The 17,211-nt window shown below is 43.4% G+C and overlaps 1 protein-coding gene and 1 non-coding gene across 2 annotated transcripts; both read left to right on the top strand.

Moving 5' to 3' along the window:
* Positions 1-2,113: 2,113 nt before the first annotated feature.
* Positions 2,114-2,186, top strand: trnar-ccu (transfer RNA arginine (anticodon CCU)). The gene has a single exon. It is a non-coding gene; the product is annotated as a tRNA-Arg (tRNA).
* A 5,599-nt stretch (positions 2,187-7,785) lies between these two features.
* Positions 7,786-12,940, top strand: neu4 (sialidase 4). The gene is made up of 3 exons (XM_077197386.1): positions 7,786-7,992; positions 8,766-9,021; positions 11,521-12,940. The coding sequence occupies exons 1-3, from the start codon at positions 7,792-7,794 to the stop codon at positions 12,381-12,383; spliced, it is 1,320 nt and encodes a 439-aa protein (XP_077053501.1). The 5' UTR covers positions 7,786-7,791; the 3' UTR covers positions 12,384-12,940.
* Positions 12,941-17,211: the final 4,271 nt, after the last annotated feature.

Raw genomic sequence — 17,211 nt, 5'->3', positions numbered from 1 at the left:
ATGTTGAGTGAAAACGTTCTTATAACAACGTTCATGAAATGTGATTGTGATGTTCTCATGATGTTGAGTGAAAACGTTCTTATAACAACGTTCATGAAATGTGATTGTGATGTTCTCATGATGTTGAGTGAAAACGTTCTTATAACAACGTTCACGAAATGTGATTGTGATGTTCTCATGATGTTGAGTGAAAACATTCTTATAACAACGTTCATGAAACGTGATTGTTATGTTCTCATAATGTTGAGTGAAAACGTTCTTATAACAACGTTCATGAAACGTGATTGTTATGTTCTCATAATGTTGAGTGAAAACGTTCTTATAGCAACGTTCATGAAATGTGATTGTGATGTTCTCATGATGTTGAGTGAAAACGTTCTTATAACAACGTTCATGAAATGTGATTGTGATGTTCTCATGATGTTGAGTGAAAACGTTCTTATAACAACGTTCATGAAACGTGATTGTTATGTTCTCATAATGTTGAGTGAAAACGTTCTTATAACAACGTTCATGAAACGTGATTGTTATGTTCTCATAATGTTGAGTGAAAACGTTCTTATAGCAACGTTCATGAAATGTGATTGTGATGTTGAGTGATGTTGAGTGAAAACGTTCTTATAACAACGTTCATGAAACGTGATTGTGATGTTCTCATGATGTTGAGTGAAAACGTTCTTATAACAACGTTCATGAAACGTGATTGTGATGTTATTTTTTCTTGACTGATGTTCTCATAATGTTGAAAGAAAACGTTCATAGAACAACATTCTCAGATACAAAAATATGTTCTAAGAATGTTTTTCTAACATTCCCATTAAGTTATGAAAACGTTATTTCTGAATGTTTTATGAATGTTCCAAACAACAGTTTTTTTTCAAGTATTAAAGTTTTCTCATTTTGGAAATGTTATGAAAACATAATTTTTTAAAATGTTTTCTAAATGTTTAAAACATCCAGTTTTTTAAAAATGTTTTAAGAACGTTTTGTCTAAACATTTATACATAACTTTCAAAGAACACGCTCACTTTTGGTTATAAAAAAAACTATAACTTGCATTTCTTGCATCTTTATGTTCATGTTTTATCCCAAAAAAAGAACAACTTCCACATCCTGCTTGTTCGTTCAGAACAATCTGGGGTAGTTTACAACAGAGTGGCGCAGCGGAAGCGGTCTGGGCCCCTGACCCAGAGGTCGATGGATTGAAATCGTCCTCTGCTAAGTCTGCTTTACTTATGTACATGTTTTATCCCAAACAAATAGCAACTTCCACATCCTGCTTGTTCGTTCAGAAAATCTGTGTGTTTGCCCTGTTTGCCTGGGCGCAGCGGAAGCGTGCTGGCCCCATAACCCAGAGGTCGATGGGTCGAAACCGTCCTCTGCTAAGACTACTTTACTTCTGTACATGTTTTATCCCAAACAAAGAGCAATTTCCACATCCTGCTTGTTCGTTCAGAAAATATGTGTGTTTGTGTGTGCATCCCTTGTTCAAACTCCTCATTGACTAAGCCACCTGAATGAGATGGACAGTTAGTAGGGCAAGCGAATCGTGTCCCAGTGGCCTGTCGAAGTAGTCGTTCATCCGGATTACTTTGTGTGCTGGCCTTGTTTAAATGCCAATGATGTTGTTGTCACTAAAGCCAAAGTAATCGGGGCACATGAACACAGGTGTTTCACAGCCCCGGTGGCCTAATGGATAAGGCACTGGCTTCCTAAGCCAGGAATTGGGGGTTCGTTTCCCATCTGGTGTGGATTACAGCAGAGTGGCGCAGCGGAAGTGTGCTGGACCCATAACCCAGGAGGTCGATGGATCGAAACCATCCTCTGCTAAGACTGCTTTACTTATGTACATGTTTTATCCCAATCAAAGACCAACTTCCACATCCTGCTTGTTCGTTCAGAAAATCTGTGTGTTTGCCCTGTTCAAACTCCTCATTGACTAAGCCACCTGAATGAGATGGACAATTAGTAGGGCAAGCAAATCTTGTCCCAGTGGCCTGTCGAAGTAGTTGTTCATCCGGATTACTTTGTGTGCTGGCCTTGTTTAAATGCCAATGATGTTGTTGTCACTAAAGCCAAAGTAATGGGGGGACATTAACACAGGTCTTTCACAGCCCCGGTGGCCTAATGGATAAGGCACTGGCCTCCTAAGCCAGGGATTGTGGGTTCGAGTCCCATCTGGGGTGGCTTACAGCAGAGTGGCGCACTGGAAGCTTTCTGGGTCAATAACCCACAGGTCGGTGGATCGAAGCCATCCTCTGCTAAGACTGCTTTACTTATGTACATGTTTTATCCCAAACAAAGAGCAACTTCCACATTCTGCTTGTTCGTTCAGAAAATCTGTGAGTGTGTGTGTATGCCCTGTTCAAATGCGTCATTGACAAAGCTACCTGAAGGACAATTCGTAGGGCAAGGGAATCTTGTCCTAGTGGCCTGTCGAAGTAGTCGTTCATCCGGATTACTTAGTCTTGTTGGAGTAGGATAGGTCTGGAGGCTCCGTCCTTCTTGGGTACGAGAAAATATCGGCTGTAAAAACCTGACTCGCTCAGAGAAGGCGGTACCTTTTCTATAGCCCCTTTGCACAGCAGCTTTGCTATTTCTGCGTGAAGTAGGTGTGCTACTTCCGCATTCACTATCGTCGCGGTCCGGGCTTGAAAGCGCGGGGGACGGCGAATTAATTGAAGTATATAGCCCTGCTTTATTGTGCTCAGCACCCATTCAGAAATCCCTGGGATATTTTCCCACGATGCTATGTTACCAGCTAGGGGGCTAATAGCCTCCGGGTTCAGATCGCTGACATTTGCGGGCTTGTGGAACTGAGCCGGAGCCGAAAGCGCGGCGTGCTCTCGGTTCTGGGCAATGGCTGCTCGCTGAAGGCCGAAACCGGCTGATTTATGAGAGATGTCCCAATCATAAGGGATGGGGAACATTCTTATTTCACTTTTTGACGCGCGAGCAGCGCTCCGGGCGGAAAAGCTTCCTGTATGTGTGAGCGCGTGTGTGCGGGCACGAGACTTACAAGCGTATTTGACGCCCCGATCATAATGGATAGGGAGCGTCTTATTAATGCCCTGCGTTTTGTGATAACACTTAAACACGCGGGCAGAGCCCGGGGGGAGGTTTTTGTTAGCAAGCGTGAACGCTCTCTGGCGGGCACAAGACTTACATTCATAACCTGCTTTTTTGATCGAGTAACAGAGTGGGCAGATAGTGGGCACAGACCTCTGGACACATTTCTTACATTCAACACTCGAGCGGCTTTTCTGCGCTTTATGAGAGTGTGCTCTGTGAGTTACACGAGATTCGAAGCGCTTGTGTGTAGGGGTGAACACTGGGGCGTGGGCACTTTAACTACACTTAAAACACCGACGTCGTGAGCCGGACCAGACATTATACTCTTTTTGAGATTTCTCTGGGTCGCCGTGAAAACGGCGTTTGTGTGCCGCCGAGAGGGTGAACAAACCGGCTCGTTGGCTGCTAAATGAACCACTTCAGTAGCCTGTTTGAAGGGGACTGACAGGGAAATAAACTTTGACGGCGGTCCGGCTGCAGCGGGACACGCGCGTCTTTTCGGAGGCGATGTGTCTGTTAGTAAGCGTGAGCGCTCGTGAGCGGGCACGTAACTTACATTCTTAACCTGACATGTATGAGGCTGTTCTGGCCGTGTGACAGAGCAGGCAGAAAATAGGCGTGAGCACAGAGTTGTGGGCACGTTTCCTACATCTAGCACTCGAGCGGCATTTGCCAGCTTTAAGAGAGTGGGCTCTGCAGGAGACACGGGGGGTATCGTGTTTGTGTGTAAGGGTGAACACCGAGATGTGGGCATCTTTCCTACACTCAAGACACCAACGGCGTGAGCCGGATAACCAGACATTATACTCACTTGAGATTTCGCTGGGTCCCCGCGAGAACGGCGGATGTGTGCAGGCGAGCGGGTTGCATTACCGGCTCGTTGGCTGCCAAATACACCGCTGCAGTAGCCTTATCTAAGGGGACTGACAGGGCGAGACATTTCGACGGTGGCGCGCAAGCCCATCCGGGTCATGCAGAGAGCTCGAGAGGGCTCTGCATGACGTGCGAACGGGGACGCGAGGGCGGGGTAGTTTTCTTGTAAAGTAAAGAGAGCTAGCCGCGTGCTCGTTGGTCGAGCAGAACTGTATAAAAATTTCTGCTCTTACCACGCATCCAGTACGTCGCGTATGTTGTTGCCCGTCCGGGTCACGCAGAGAGCTCGAGAGGGCTCTGCATGACGCGCGAACGGCGAAGCAAGGGCGGGGTAGCTCTCTTGTAACGTATAGAGAGCTAGCCGCTTGCTCATTGGTCAAGCAGAACTGGGAACAGTGTTTGTATGAGGGCGCGCGCACTAATAGTGGGCACGGGACCTACATGTGACACAGATGATGCCCGTCAGGGTCATGCAGAGAGCTCAAGAGGGCTCTGCATGACGTGCGAAACGGGGGCGCGAGGGTGGGGAAACTCTCTTGTAACGTAAAGAGAGCTAGCCGCCAGTAACGCATTACTGTAACGCAGTTACTTTTGACAGTAACTCATACTGTAACGCATTACTTTTTAAATAAATTAACTCCGTTACCGTTACCATATGGTGCGTTGTCCGTTACTTTTTTAAATTAATTAATTTTGGCTGAAGTGTAGCCTACAGCATACCCTGTTTGCAGCAGCGACGCATTGTAGGATTGGTGGTAGGGTTGCTTGCCACCCGTCCCTTAAAATACAGAATTGTCCCATATTTACAAGTAAAATGATGCATCCCGTATCAAATCAATAAGGGAAGTGATTTGTCCCGTATTTTACATAAGGCCCACACATAGCCTAGTCGGATAAAAACATAAGGATTTACTATACTAATAGCAAATAGCCTATAAAGTAATCAATTTCACAATAATGTTACATTATATGATTAGAATCAAATGAATTTTGTCCATTTTCTAAGCTTAGAAAATCCACATTTATACGGGCTGTATTTTATAGGCCTTAAATATTGTTTAGTAATTCTGTGAATTACACTGCGCAAACCAAAGTAATACTACCCACCGGATGAAGAAGGGTTGGCTCTCAGTCTCCACAGAACAAAATATTTATTTTATTTTATTTTATTTTTAGCGTTCGCATTTATGAGGAAGAAACAATGTTACGGATGTGACACTTCTCCGTTCGTGAGCGCTCTGAAAGTGGCACTAAAATAAGCTTTAAAACTTTCACAGAGACATCAAACAGAAAGCACAAAACCTTTCTTTAAAGTGAATTTCGTTTGTATTAATTGTATCTTAATTTTAATCAATGTTTCATCAACCAATTGCCTGGATTTAATAAATAAGAAGTAATTATAGCAGACGATAAATAATCACGAAACGAAGGCGCCAGCGCGTGAACTGGAGCTCGTCTCATAAATGAACCGAAACTCGGCGTATAAGGTAACCTACTTGCCTCACAGACATGTCTGCTTTTAAACGGAACAATTCAAAACGAAAGAAAACAGACTACAGACTGGTCTCTACTTATGTAATCCGTATGAAATGTGCATTTCTACTGCGAAGATCGCGAGTCAGCATAGCGAGTCACCTCAGAAATCCTTGTGATATATTCTGTTTGTGCTGGTCTGATTTAAATAAAATAGTGTTTAAAAATTACTTTCTGTTTAAGTCAGTTTTGTGTTTGTGTAGACCATAACGCATAAAAGAACATTAATGGGAACATTAAGGAATGTTTTTTTTTAAAGTAACTAAAAAGTTACTTTTAACAGTAATGCATTACTTTTTGGTGTAAGTAATCAACTAAGTAATTGAGTTACTTTTTGAATGAAGTAACTACTAACTGTAACTAGTTACTATATCTTAGTAACTAGCACAACACTGGTCGCCGGATAGCGTAGCTCGCACGGATGGCTGAAAGTGGCAAAGACGGCCGGCTTCCTCAGCGCTGTCCTAAGCTGTTCGCTTGTTCGACGGCGGCGGTGGCTTCTCTCAGATCCAGCGATGCCAAGAGCTCGCTGAAGAGACGAAAAATCAGGGAAGTCAGCCTACAGCCCCTAGTGTTATACGCTAAGCCAAGCCCATTCTGGCGGGCTGTGACGCTATGAAGGCACGGACGCCCTTCATTGGGTGTGACGTCACGCCGGGCTCAATGGTAGGCTGCAGCAGTTGCCCGCAGGGCAGCCAATGAGCAGGCGAGATGGCATGCTCTAGGTCTGCTAGCTGCTGCACTGGGTTGACAATGAATACAAAATTAAGTATAATTTTTATGCTTCAATATCTCGAGAAGATGAATCTTTCCCGTAGCGTAAGCTAAACTTACGCAATACGAGAGAACTACTCGTAAGAGAACCTAAAAATAACCTGCAGGGAACGTTCTCTATGAAAAAAACTGGACGTTTTCAATGTTTAAAAAACATTCCGAAATAACGTTTTCCTAACCTAATGGGAATGTTAGCAAACCGTTCTGACAACTTGTTTTTGTTAGCTGGGAAGTAGAATTAAAGTAAATTCCTATGTACACTACCAGTGGACTAGCCTTCACAAACATTCAGATACGCAGAATTAGAAACATATCTGTTTTATATCAATATTCTAATCAATATTTTCAAGCAATGTAAGTGTTATAAGACTGTTTGAAAAACTATGTAAAAAAGATGTAATCTTGGATCGGCTTTTATTTTTTGACAAGTCAAGCCCACTTCTAGGTCAATGCACTAACAGCGAACATGGCAGTCAATGGATCACCATCTGATAGTCTGTGCTATATAGTGCACTTGTCACAGACTAACACATGCACTTTCTCACACTTTCAACCTCTCGATCTCACACATCCGCGCATCTAACACTCATCTCACGACGCTGCCTGTCTGCTGTAAGTACCCTTTTTGTGCTCTGGTGTTTATTGAATTCTTTTAGCTAAATGGTTTGTTACGTTCTTTTTAATATTTTTGAGAAAATGAAAACATGTTTAAAACAATTACCCAAAAGCAAAGACTGTGAAAATGCTTGTGCTCGTCCACACCAGTAAGTGGATTTTGTAGACGTGGGTGTTTTTTTGTTGTTATCATAATAAGAAACAGACATTTTCTGTTTAATTACAGTGATTATTGAAATGATCACAGCAAGTGAACAACTTGTTTTTGTGTATTTCATACATAACTATGGTTGTGATGAACAAACTATTTGTGACAAAGAACCGTTACAAAGCTTGGCAGGCTTTGCTTTTCAGCTGCGAGTCGAGTTAAAAGCCAGAATAAGCCTTTTGTAAAAATGCTGACGTGATCTGTGCTTTCTGTCCAACTCTTTCTTTTAACACAATAGTCCTCACTGACTGTCACACTTTCTGCATGTATTTTGTGTGTCAGCACTCTTTTTATCACCAAGAACTTCAGTAGCTTTACTTCCTTGAAAGTTGGAAGGCTTTAGGAAGGCTTTTCTTTGTTTAAAGGACTTCATGAGTTCATAAGTGAAACACGGCTGGAGATATTCAGCAGAATGTCCATGCTGCTCTTTTCCACGTTTTGAAAATCAGACGGCAAGCAAGAGCTGTCAAGCTAAAAAAAAAAAAGCTTAAGTTTAAGCCACTATGCAGTGAACATCTTCTCCTCCGCTTTTGTCACTTCTGCATATTTTTGATGTGATTATTCAGGACTCGTATGGAAAAACATCAAACCAGCCGCTATACAGTGGAGGGAAAACTTTTATAGGGTTCACTACTGCAAATGTTGCATTCGAGTTTGAATTGGAATATGAAAAAGGGTACTGACTTGAACAATTTATTTTTTAGTTATGTGAGGCAATGGGGTCTCAGTACTTCCCAGCACGATCCACACTTTTCCAGAAGGAGCCGAGTGGAGTCACGTACCGTGTGCCTGCTTTGATCTACGTTCCTCGTTCCAGCTGTTTCTTGGCCTTCTGTGAGGAGAGACTGACTCCGGCGGACGCTCAAGCACATCTGCTGGTCATGCGCAAAGGCACCTTTTACAAAAACTATGTGGAAGTAAGATGCGTTCTAACATATGGCAACACTATTATAACTATTAACCCTCTGGTGCTCTTCGCGAGTCGGTAAAAAATGGCAGAATGGTATTTTTTTTTTTGTGAATGAATGTGCTATATTTTAGTTTGATAATGTTTTTTTATTTAATATTTTGTATTTTTAGGGGATTTTTTTAATACCAAATTATATTTACGCTGTTTTTATAATCCATTTATTCACTTTTTGAGCATAGACCTGGAAATTACATTTTCAACTTAAACTGTCGTAAATCTTGAATGCTTTAGAGCACAGACTTAATTTTTGATCTCTTTACAAAGATGACACTTGGCAGATTATTGCTAAAGTTTAAACTTATAAAAAGTAACAAAATTTTATGTGTATTGTTATGAAAAATGCACAAAAATACTATTAATACTAAAATACTAATACTAAATCACATTTACTCTAAAACTGCAAGAAAATCAAAGTCATAAATCTAAACAAGTTGTGTTCCAAATTTGAGCTTGATGTCTCAAAAAATGTTAAAGTAAGTTTTTTGACTGCGAGAAGCACAAGTGTGAATATTTTTTACAGGACCATTTAACCTGTTCAAAGTATGTCCATGCTTTTTTTTGTGTGTGTTCACATAGCAAGTGCCAAAACCTTTAGCAAGTTTCGTACCATTCAAATGAAGTGAGTAACAAAAGTAACAAAACAAAAAAAGCACCAGAGGTTTAAACGTCCAGATTATATGTTTTTTCATAATCAAAAAATCATCTTCTCTCTCTCCTCAGTGGAAAGACATGGAGGTGTTGAGTAGCGCTCGACTGGAGGGCTACCGCTCAATGAACCCTTGCCCCGTTTATGATGAGTTTACGGGCACCATCTTCTTGTTCTTCATCGCTGTTCTGGGTCACACCTCTGAGTCTTACCAGTTAATTACAGGGAAGAACGTGACCCGCCTGTGCTACGTGTCTAGCAGTGACCAAGGGGACACCTGGAGCTCCGTCACAGACCTCACCAGGACGCTCTTAGGGGACACCATCAAAGGTAAAGTCTGATAGAGCATTTTCCTCTGTCCGGATACGTAAAGCCAATGTTAAAATAGTCTCTCTTAACCCAGATTGAAAGGTATATTTCACCCATAAATGAAATTTCAGTCACTCTTCTGTGGAACACAACTGGAGGTTTTTCATGAATGTCCTGTTAGGTGAATTCAACCCAATGGCTATACAATTTGGTTCAAATAATGTTTCACATCTTCATTTTTGGGTGAAATATTCCTTTGTAAGATTGTAAACAGTGAAATGTTGTTTGCTTGAGCAGCCCATCATGTCAACTTGTGACACACATGGTGGGACTTTGTGTTTGTCTGACCAATTTCATTTTTCAATTCCTTTTGGTGCCAGTGGATGCAGAAATTATAGACTGCAGTCTTAAGCCCAATTCTCAACGCACCGACAGACACAGTCTAGTGTTGCGTATCGTTTGAATTTTAACTATTCTGATTCTACTTATCGATTCCAATTCTTATCGCTTTCTTAATTTCGATTCCAATAATATCATTCACATTTATTTTAAGTCTTATTGTTAAACATTTAGTTGTGGCTGAATACCATAAACAAATATCAACAGGCTAAAGAAAACTTTTGCCTATAGTAAAAAATACGATAGAAAAACAACTAACCTAACTTGTTTAAATTTCAAGCATTATTAAAGACTCAGTAATTAAAAAAGAACAAACAAAAAATTATCAATCCAGCAAATAAATACAACTGAACAAATGTATGTTTGAAACAGTTTTAAGATGTTCGGGTATTCAGATACACAAACTAATCAAAGGTAAAATAACACGGCACTTTATAAATAAAATATAAATTACAAATATAGTTACAAAAGTTATTCAGTCAAGAACAGCGAGTGAATTTTCTCTGTCTTTTGTTTGATTAGTGTTATTATGGAGACGCACAAGGAATATTAGGCTGCTCTCACTTTAAGAACTGCACAATATACTTACACGTGGGCAGCGTCTCACGCTTAAATGGTTTAAAGTCATATTAAAATGCACACAAAGAAGATATGGACAAAAAAAAACTTTCACGATTTCTTTATTTTTTTTCCGATTTCGATAATAATCACGATTTTGACACAGACATGCTTTACAGTTTTAATGCATTCTGTGTGAATTTGAAACATATTTCCAAACGTTACACATTGCTCTTTGTATTGTTGTAAAATACATTCATGAAAAACAAGATAACAAAAATCAAAAAGATAAATTATTTTATATATAGTCTACTATAAAATTAAGACATATATTAAGTATAGCACAGCTGTTTAATGAGGCAACAACAAATGAAGTTTTATTAACTAAGTTCGGGAGGAGCACGTTCAGATAATTAACACGAGTGGACAGCAATCAGCAATCAATGATAAAGGGTACATATAGACCCCCACCACCCCTTCTCCACACTCCTAGTTCTCCACTCTCCTAGTTCAAAAATCACTTACATACGGGGGGAGTACCCTGGGTTCGAGCTCGGAGCCCTCCCTCCGGACAGCACGCCAAATACGCATTAAATCTTATTTCCTAGAATTATATGTAAGTGTGAACTCGTGAAATGATAGATAGGACAGAACAAAAAAGGCTATTAATAATCTTTCATTGCGCAAGAGTATTATGATATGATTATGAAAGACTCCAATACAGTGCAGCACACAGCTATTATGTGCATCCAGAGCGCAGAATGATGCGCTTGAAGCAACATGGAGTCACAGCGCGCAGAAAAGTTCAAAGCACAGAGGAAAGACATATCGATGCATAGTGTATTATACAGTATCTATCTATGCAATAGTTTATTGAGCCTTTTCTTTTAACAGTATTAAATTTCAGTTACTGTGCGCGTGAAGAACAGTTATAGACAGTGCTCTCCAGTGTTGTGATCTAACAGACACACGGTAGAAACGAACATGATTAAGGTCCAGCAAGATAGTCATTTCATGCGAAACCATAGAGCTTTATCTACAGATCAAGTATAATAATATTAACATTGAATCATCTTGGAGAGAGTTTCATCGTTGACTGTCGTAACCGAACGCGACGGGCTGTTTGAACGCTGAATGGAGAATGACTGACAGCAGCAGCGGAGGGAACTACTTGAAGCGATTTAAAAAACACGCATGCTCAAATCGCGATTTTAGTACAATTTCGATTAATCGCACAGCCCTACAAAGGAATCGATAAGAGGAATCAAAATATTAATTTTATAACAAGTATCCGATTCCTGACCTCAAGTCATTTTGATTCCCAAACCTAACACAGACCAATGGATTACACCACGTCACTTCCTAGACATCCTAACGCACATTCAGTATGTTCAATCGGCGAAAACAAGCTCCGACAAAACTCACCAAAGTGTCTGTCGGTACGGTGTGAATTGGCCTTTAATTTCCACATGTACACTGCTTTGTTGGATATTTTGCACGAACATGATGTCACAGGTTTTTTAAATAATTAAGAAACCCTTGTGTGTGTTTTATTGCTGGCAGAGTGGGCCACTTTTGCTGTGGGTCCAGGTCACGGAACACAATTAAAATTTGGAAGGCTGATAATCCCAGCCTATGCTTACCATATTGACTGCAGAAATTGCTTCGGCAGGAAGTGCAAGACTTCGTCACACTCGTTTTGTTTCTATAGTGACACGCATGGAAATGTGTGGCATTTTGGAGAGGCGCTGTCCGCGCCAGAGAGTGTGGAGTGTCAGATGGTGTCGGTAGATGAGGAAGACGGACTCAACATTTTGTACTGCAATGCCCGGAGTGTATCAGGTTGCCGGGTGCAGGCCGTTAGTTTTGATAATGGAGCTGTTTTTAACGACGGCCAGCTGGTGCAGAAACTAGTGGAGCAGAAAAATGGGTGTCATGGCAGTGTGATTGGATTTCCAGCCCCAGTCTACCAGCTTGGGCAATCCCAACACTATCTGAGACAGTTGAGGTCCATCTACAGCCCACTAGCTGTCAGCATATCCCCGGCTCTGAGGTCTCCACAGAACTTCCTCCCTCCAACATGGGTGGTTTATTCTCACCCCACGTGCTCGAACGCCCGCCGAGACCTGGGAGTTTACCTCAGTCTTCTGCCACGAGACCCAGACAGTTGGTCAGGACCGTGGATCATATACGATGGCCCTAGTGCATACTCAGACTTGGCTTATGTTGAGCTGATGTCTGCTGATGCCCCGGCGGTTGCTATCTTTGCCTGCCTGTTTGAGAGCGGCACAAGGACGGCTTATGATGAGATTTCCTTCTGCATCTTCACACTGTATGAGCTAATCGACCACCTTCCACACAACACCCAACAAAGAAGAGGGTTCAAGAAGAGGAACAGAATCTGGGAGCGATGCTTTGTCTGCTGATTCCATGCGTAACAGAGTAAAATTCTGAAGAATTGAAAAGCTGGCTCCCTCTCAAATTATGGTTGTGAATTTAAATCTATCTATCTATCTATCTATCTATCTATCTATCTATCTATCTATCTATCTATCTATCTATCTATCTATCTATCTATCTATCTATCTATCTATCTATTTATGGTAGGGGGTGCTGTTATGCATCTTCTAGTTCAGAACCTCCTGATAAAAACACAGGTGAAGAAGCATTAGTGATAGAAGCATTGCTTATGCACATTAGTGGTGGGCGATACTGCAAAATTTGGTATCGATCCGATACCAAATACATATAGGGTCAGTATTGCAGATACCGATACCGATACAATACTTTTTACTTAAAAAAAAATATTTTGTGTAGGGGAGAGCAGTATGTCATTATGAATGAGGTGAATGAATGATCAATTCTTTAGGCAATATTTTTTTATTAATGTATTGAAGTGTACACAATTATTAGTTATTAGGCACTGTAGAATGAATGTTTTACAGCCTTTTTAAAAAAATAAATAGAAATAAAGAAAAAAAAATCTCTCCCTTTTTTCTGGTTTTAAAAGCAAATTAAATAAAGTGAAATAAAGTGCACACAATTATTACTGAAGAACAAACAAAGAACAAATATACCTGTGCAATTACATTCCCTGATCCCCCTTATATGTTCCTCTCGGCCATCCTGATCTCTCATTCAATGTGCTATTATCAGCCTTCGGTGCTCCTCGGCGCGTTGTGTCAGTGAGTCACGTGACGACACAACAACAAATCACAGAAGAGCAGCAGGAGGGGGAGGAGGAGCAAATGGATGTGAAAGCAGCGTTTGCTCAGGATTGTAGAGGTAGAAGACACGAGCAAAGTATAATGAACGTAGAGGAGAGATATTTAAATTAAAATCTGATACCAATACCAGTGTTGGCATCGATACTATCGATATTTAAATTGATCCGCCCACCCCTAATGCACATTGTAGTCTTTGGGAAAAAAACAATTCTCAGCTTTTTGTTACAAAAATGTGCTGCTTTTTTAATTTGTATTAAATTGAACCCACATTCAAGTGTTGATAAAAAAAAAAAAACAACAGTGCATTAAGCTAGAATAAAATGTTCTCTTACGAGAGTATCTCTCGTTCTGCGTAATATCTTACGCTATGGGGAAAACCTCTTTTCCACGAGATATTGAAGCCAAAAATTATCCTTAATTTTGAATAAATGTAAAACGCTGTGCAGCAGCATGCAGACATAGGCAAGATGGCTGCCCTGCGGCAACAGCAGCGGCCTATCGAGACACAGATCCCTACGTGACACATATCCAATGGGGGCATTTCGCGCCCGTTTCGTCGCGTCCCGCCAGAAAAGGAGTGGTCTCGCTTTATAAATATAGCTCGATTAGGCTGGTACAACTGATTTTCATCTCTTCAGCGAAGCACTACTGCGTCGCTGGATCCGGAGTGAGAAGCCGCGCCGTTGACAGAAAGCCTTCTGCGGGACGAGCCTTCGAGCCTGAAGCCTCTGGCCTTCACCTTGACGCCTTCAGCCTCCGTACCTGCTACGCTTTCCGGCGTCTATATCCTTTCAATGCTAAGAGTGTGTGTTCGCCGCTGCGACTCACACACTCACTATATATCTCTCTCTCTCTCCTAAAAGAACTGCGTCTTTTTAAAGATGCAAAGATCCTGCGGCTTGTGCCGAGCCACACTCAGCGACGGGGACCGTCATCTGCACTTCCTGCCTGGGTGAGGATAACGCGGCTCTCGCGCTCGCTGACGGTGAATGCCCTCATTACGAGCTGATGCCCATGTTGACTCTGAGGACTCGCCTGGCATCCTTCTCAGAGCCTGCTCTTCCGCCCGCTGTAGTGCCGCGCCGTAAAAGCGCTGTACTCAGCGGGTCCCCGAGCCTTCTCCAGCCCGTGAAAGCTCGCCGATTCGCCCGCCAGCTTCACCAGCTTCACTCGAGTCGCTCGCTGACGGACAACGACAGTGAGGACTGGGCGAGCTCTGTGGACCTCCCCCCTCTACCCGCGAGTCGTCAGGGAAACGGGCCAGCATCAAAACCGCGGCGCGGCTAGCTTTCTTTACGTTACAACACGCACACCTGCAAACAAACGCCGAAACACACAAAACTGTGATGACGCTCTCAACCCGTGGGCACGCGTCACCGGCGAAATGAGGAAAGAGTGTGTTTTTGTCCCGCCGAGGCCGGACCAATCTCCATTTCTCAAACACTTCTCAGCTCCTCGTAGTCTGAGCGGCTGAAAATGTCAATATTGCAGTAATGAGCCTATTGTATAACACGCACGCCTGCAAACAAACGCCAACACACACACAAAACTGTGATGACGCTCTCTTATCTGCACGAGAGACCCATGTTCGATACCAGCTCTCGCAGCAGATAAAATTTTTTTTTAAAAAAAGTCTCGCCGCGGCCAGACTTCCACCGAACTTTCGCTCGTTCAGTTCCAGAAAATGCGACTGTTCCAGTGTATTTTTCAGTAAACAAGCCGGTACCATGGCCCGCTTGCCTGCACACAAATGCCGTTTCCACGGCGACCCAGAAAAATCATATAAGCAGTGTATTTTCTGGTATTTCGGCCACAGCCGATGGTGTTATGAGTGTAATAAAAATGCCCACAGCCCAGTGTTCATTTCTACACACAAACACAGCCCGCCAAAGTGCAGGGCTCGCACAAATGAGGTCGACTCATGTCAATTGTGCATTAAATGTAGTGAATGTGCCCTCAACCCAGTGCCCACAAACACTACACACTGCATGTACCACGGTTTCTGTAAAACGAACCCAACACACATACAGTCAGCTAAGACCCACGGTGTTTAAGTCTCGCCGCGGCCAGACTCCACCGAAACTTCTCGCTCGTTCAGTTCCAAACAATGTGACTGTTCCAGTGTATTTCGCAGTAAACAAGCCGGCACCACAGCCCGCTTGCCTGCACACAAACGCCATTTTTACGGCGACCCAGATAAATCCCCAAAAAACAGTGTATTTTCTGGTATTCCAGCCACGGCGGATGGTGTTATGAGTGTTGTAAGAATGCCCACATCTCAGTGCCCATTCCCACACACAGACACAGCCCGCCACAGTTCAGGGCTAGCACAAATAAAATCGACTCATGTCGATTGTGAAAAAAAAAAAAAATTTAGTGAATGTGCCCACGACACAGTGCCCACAAACACTACACGATACGTGTCCCTCGGTATCTGTAAAAACGAAACCGACACACATTCAGTCAGCACAAGCCGACGGTGTTTTCAGTGCAGTGAGTGTGCCCGCTGTCCCGTGCCCACATTCCCTCACAGACACGCTCAACCCCATGGGGTTTGTCCCGCTCACTCTCTCTCCACAATCTGTCATAGAGAATTCGAGCGCGACCAGGCTGCCCGCCGTGATCGGCGCGCCTCCCGCCTCGCACACTGTAAACACAGTGTTTATGTCTCAGCACACCGAAGCTCTGTGGCCGCCGCTATGCCGCGGCCAGAGCCCGGATTTCATTCTACCTCTAGCTATTCACACAGAGGCGTGGGCAAAGCTTCCCTGGGTATCAGAATGGGTGTTGAACACTATAAAAAGAGGCTATTCGCTACAGTTCACTCGACATCCCCGCCGTTACACGGCGCGAGTCGAAACCACGGTAAACAATGAAGTATCTCATCTACTTCAAGCCGAAATAGCGAAACTGCTGAGCAAAGGGGCCAAAGAACCTTTATCTCAGGCTCAGAGCGAAGGGGGGATATACAGCAGGTATTTTCTGGTACCGAAAAAAAGACGGGGGTCTCAGACCCATTCTAGATCTGCGACAGCTGAACAGAGTGCTTATGAAGCGCCAACCAGTAAGATCCTCGCGCAAGTGCGCCAGGGAGACTGGTTTATGTCAATAGATCTGAAAGACGCCTTTTTCCAAAATCAAATAGCGTCACGTCACAGGCGATTCTTGAAATTCGCCTTCGAGGGCCAGGCATATCAATACACAGTCCTACCATTCGGCCTATCCCTAGGACGCCGTACATTTACGAAGTGCATGGATGCAGCCCTCGCACCCCTGAGACTTCAGGGCATGCGAGTTTTGAACTACTTGGATGATTGGCTAATTCTAGCTCGATCACATTCAGAGCTCATAGAACACAGAACCACATTACTCGAGCATCTCAAGAATCTGGGTCTCACAGTCAATTGGGTGAAGAGTTCGCTGTTTCCCAGCCCAAAAATCTCTTGTCTGGGGACAGTGCAGGACTCGCTGTCTATGACAGCACGTCTGTCGCCGGAGCGCGAACTGGACATTCAGCACGCCGCGAAATCCTTTTACCGCGGCTCTATAGTCCGGCTCAAAAGGTTTCAGAAAATGCTGGGCGTCATGGCCTCGGCATCTTCGGTACTTCAGCTGGGCCTGCTTCGCATACGCCCACTGCAGTAATGGCTGAAAGCGCGAGTTCCACCCCGGGCATGGACCTCTGGTCTGTTCCGCCTCAGGGTCGACATGAAATGCGTTTCGGCTCTGGAACCTTGGATAATAGCCGACTGGTGTCAGTCAGGCGTGAGTCTGGGGACTCCCTCGAGTGTGACGGTGGTGTCCACGGATGCCTCCACATCGGGATGGGGAGCGCTGCCCGAGGGCAGACCGTTCTTTGGCCAGTGGTCAGAACGGGAAAAGCTCCTACACATACACTGTCTGGAAATGCTGGCAGTTGACAACGCGCTACGGCGCGTTTGTCCCCAGATAAAAGGCCGCCACGTCTTAGTCCGGTCGGACAACATGTTAGTGGTGGCATACATAAATCGTCAGGGTGGCGTCAGGT

This window comes from Siphateles boraxobius, unplaced genomic scaffold (genome assembly GCF_051911475.1).
Source record: "Siphateles boraxobius isolate OS27281-9 unplaced genomic scaffold, OSU_SipBor_1 39, whole genome shotgun sequence".
NCBI classification, from domain to species: Eukaryota; Metazoa; Chordata; class Actinopteri; order Cypriniformes; family Leuciscidae; genus Siphateles; species Siphateles boraxobius.
Note: the sequence above shows the minus strand (reverse complement) of the source record. Positions and strands in the feature narration are given on the sequence as shown.

Coding starts and splice junctions, on each gene's coding strand:
- neu4 (XM_077197386.1), top strand. CDS start 7,792: ATGGGGTCTCAGTACTTCCCAGCACGATCCACACTTTTCCAGAAGGAG. Junction 7,993..8,765: donor TTTACAAAAACTATGTGGAA/GTAAGATGCGTT, acceptor CTCTCTCCTCAG/TGGAAAGACATGGAGGTGTT. Junction 9,022..11,520: donor CTTAGGGGACACCATCAAAG/GTAAAGTCTGAT, acceptor TATTGCTGGCAG/AGTGGGCCACTTTTGCTGTG.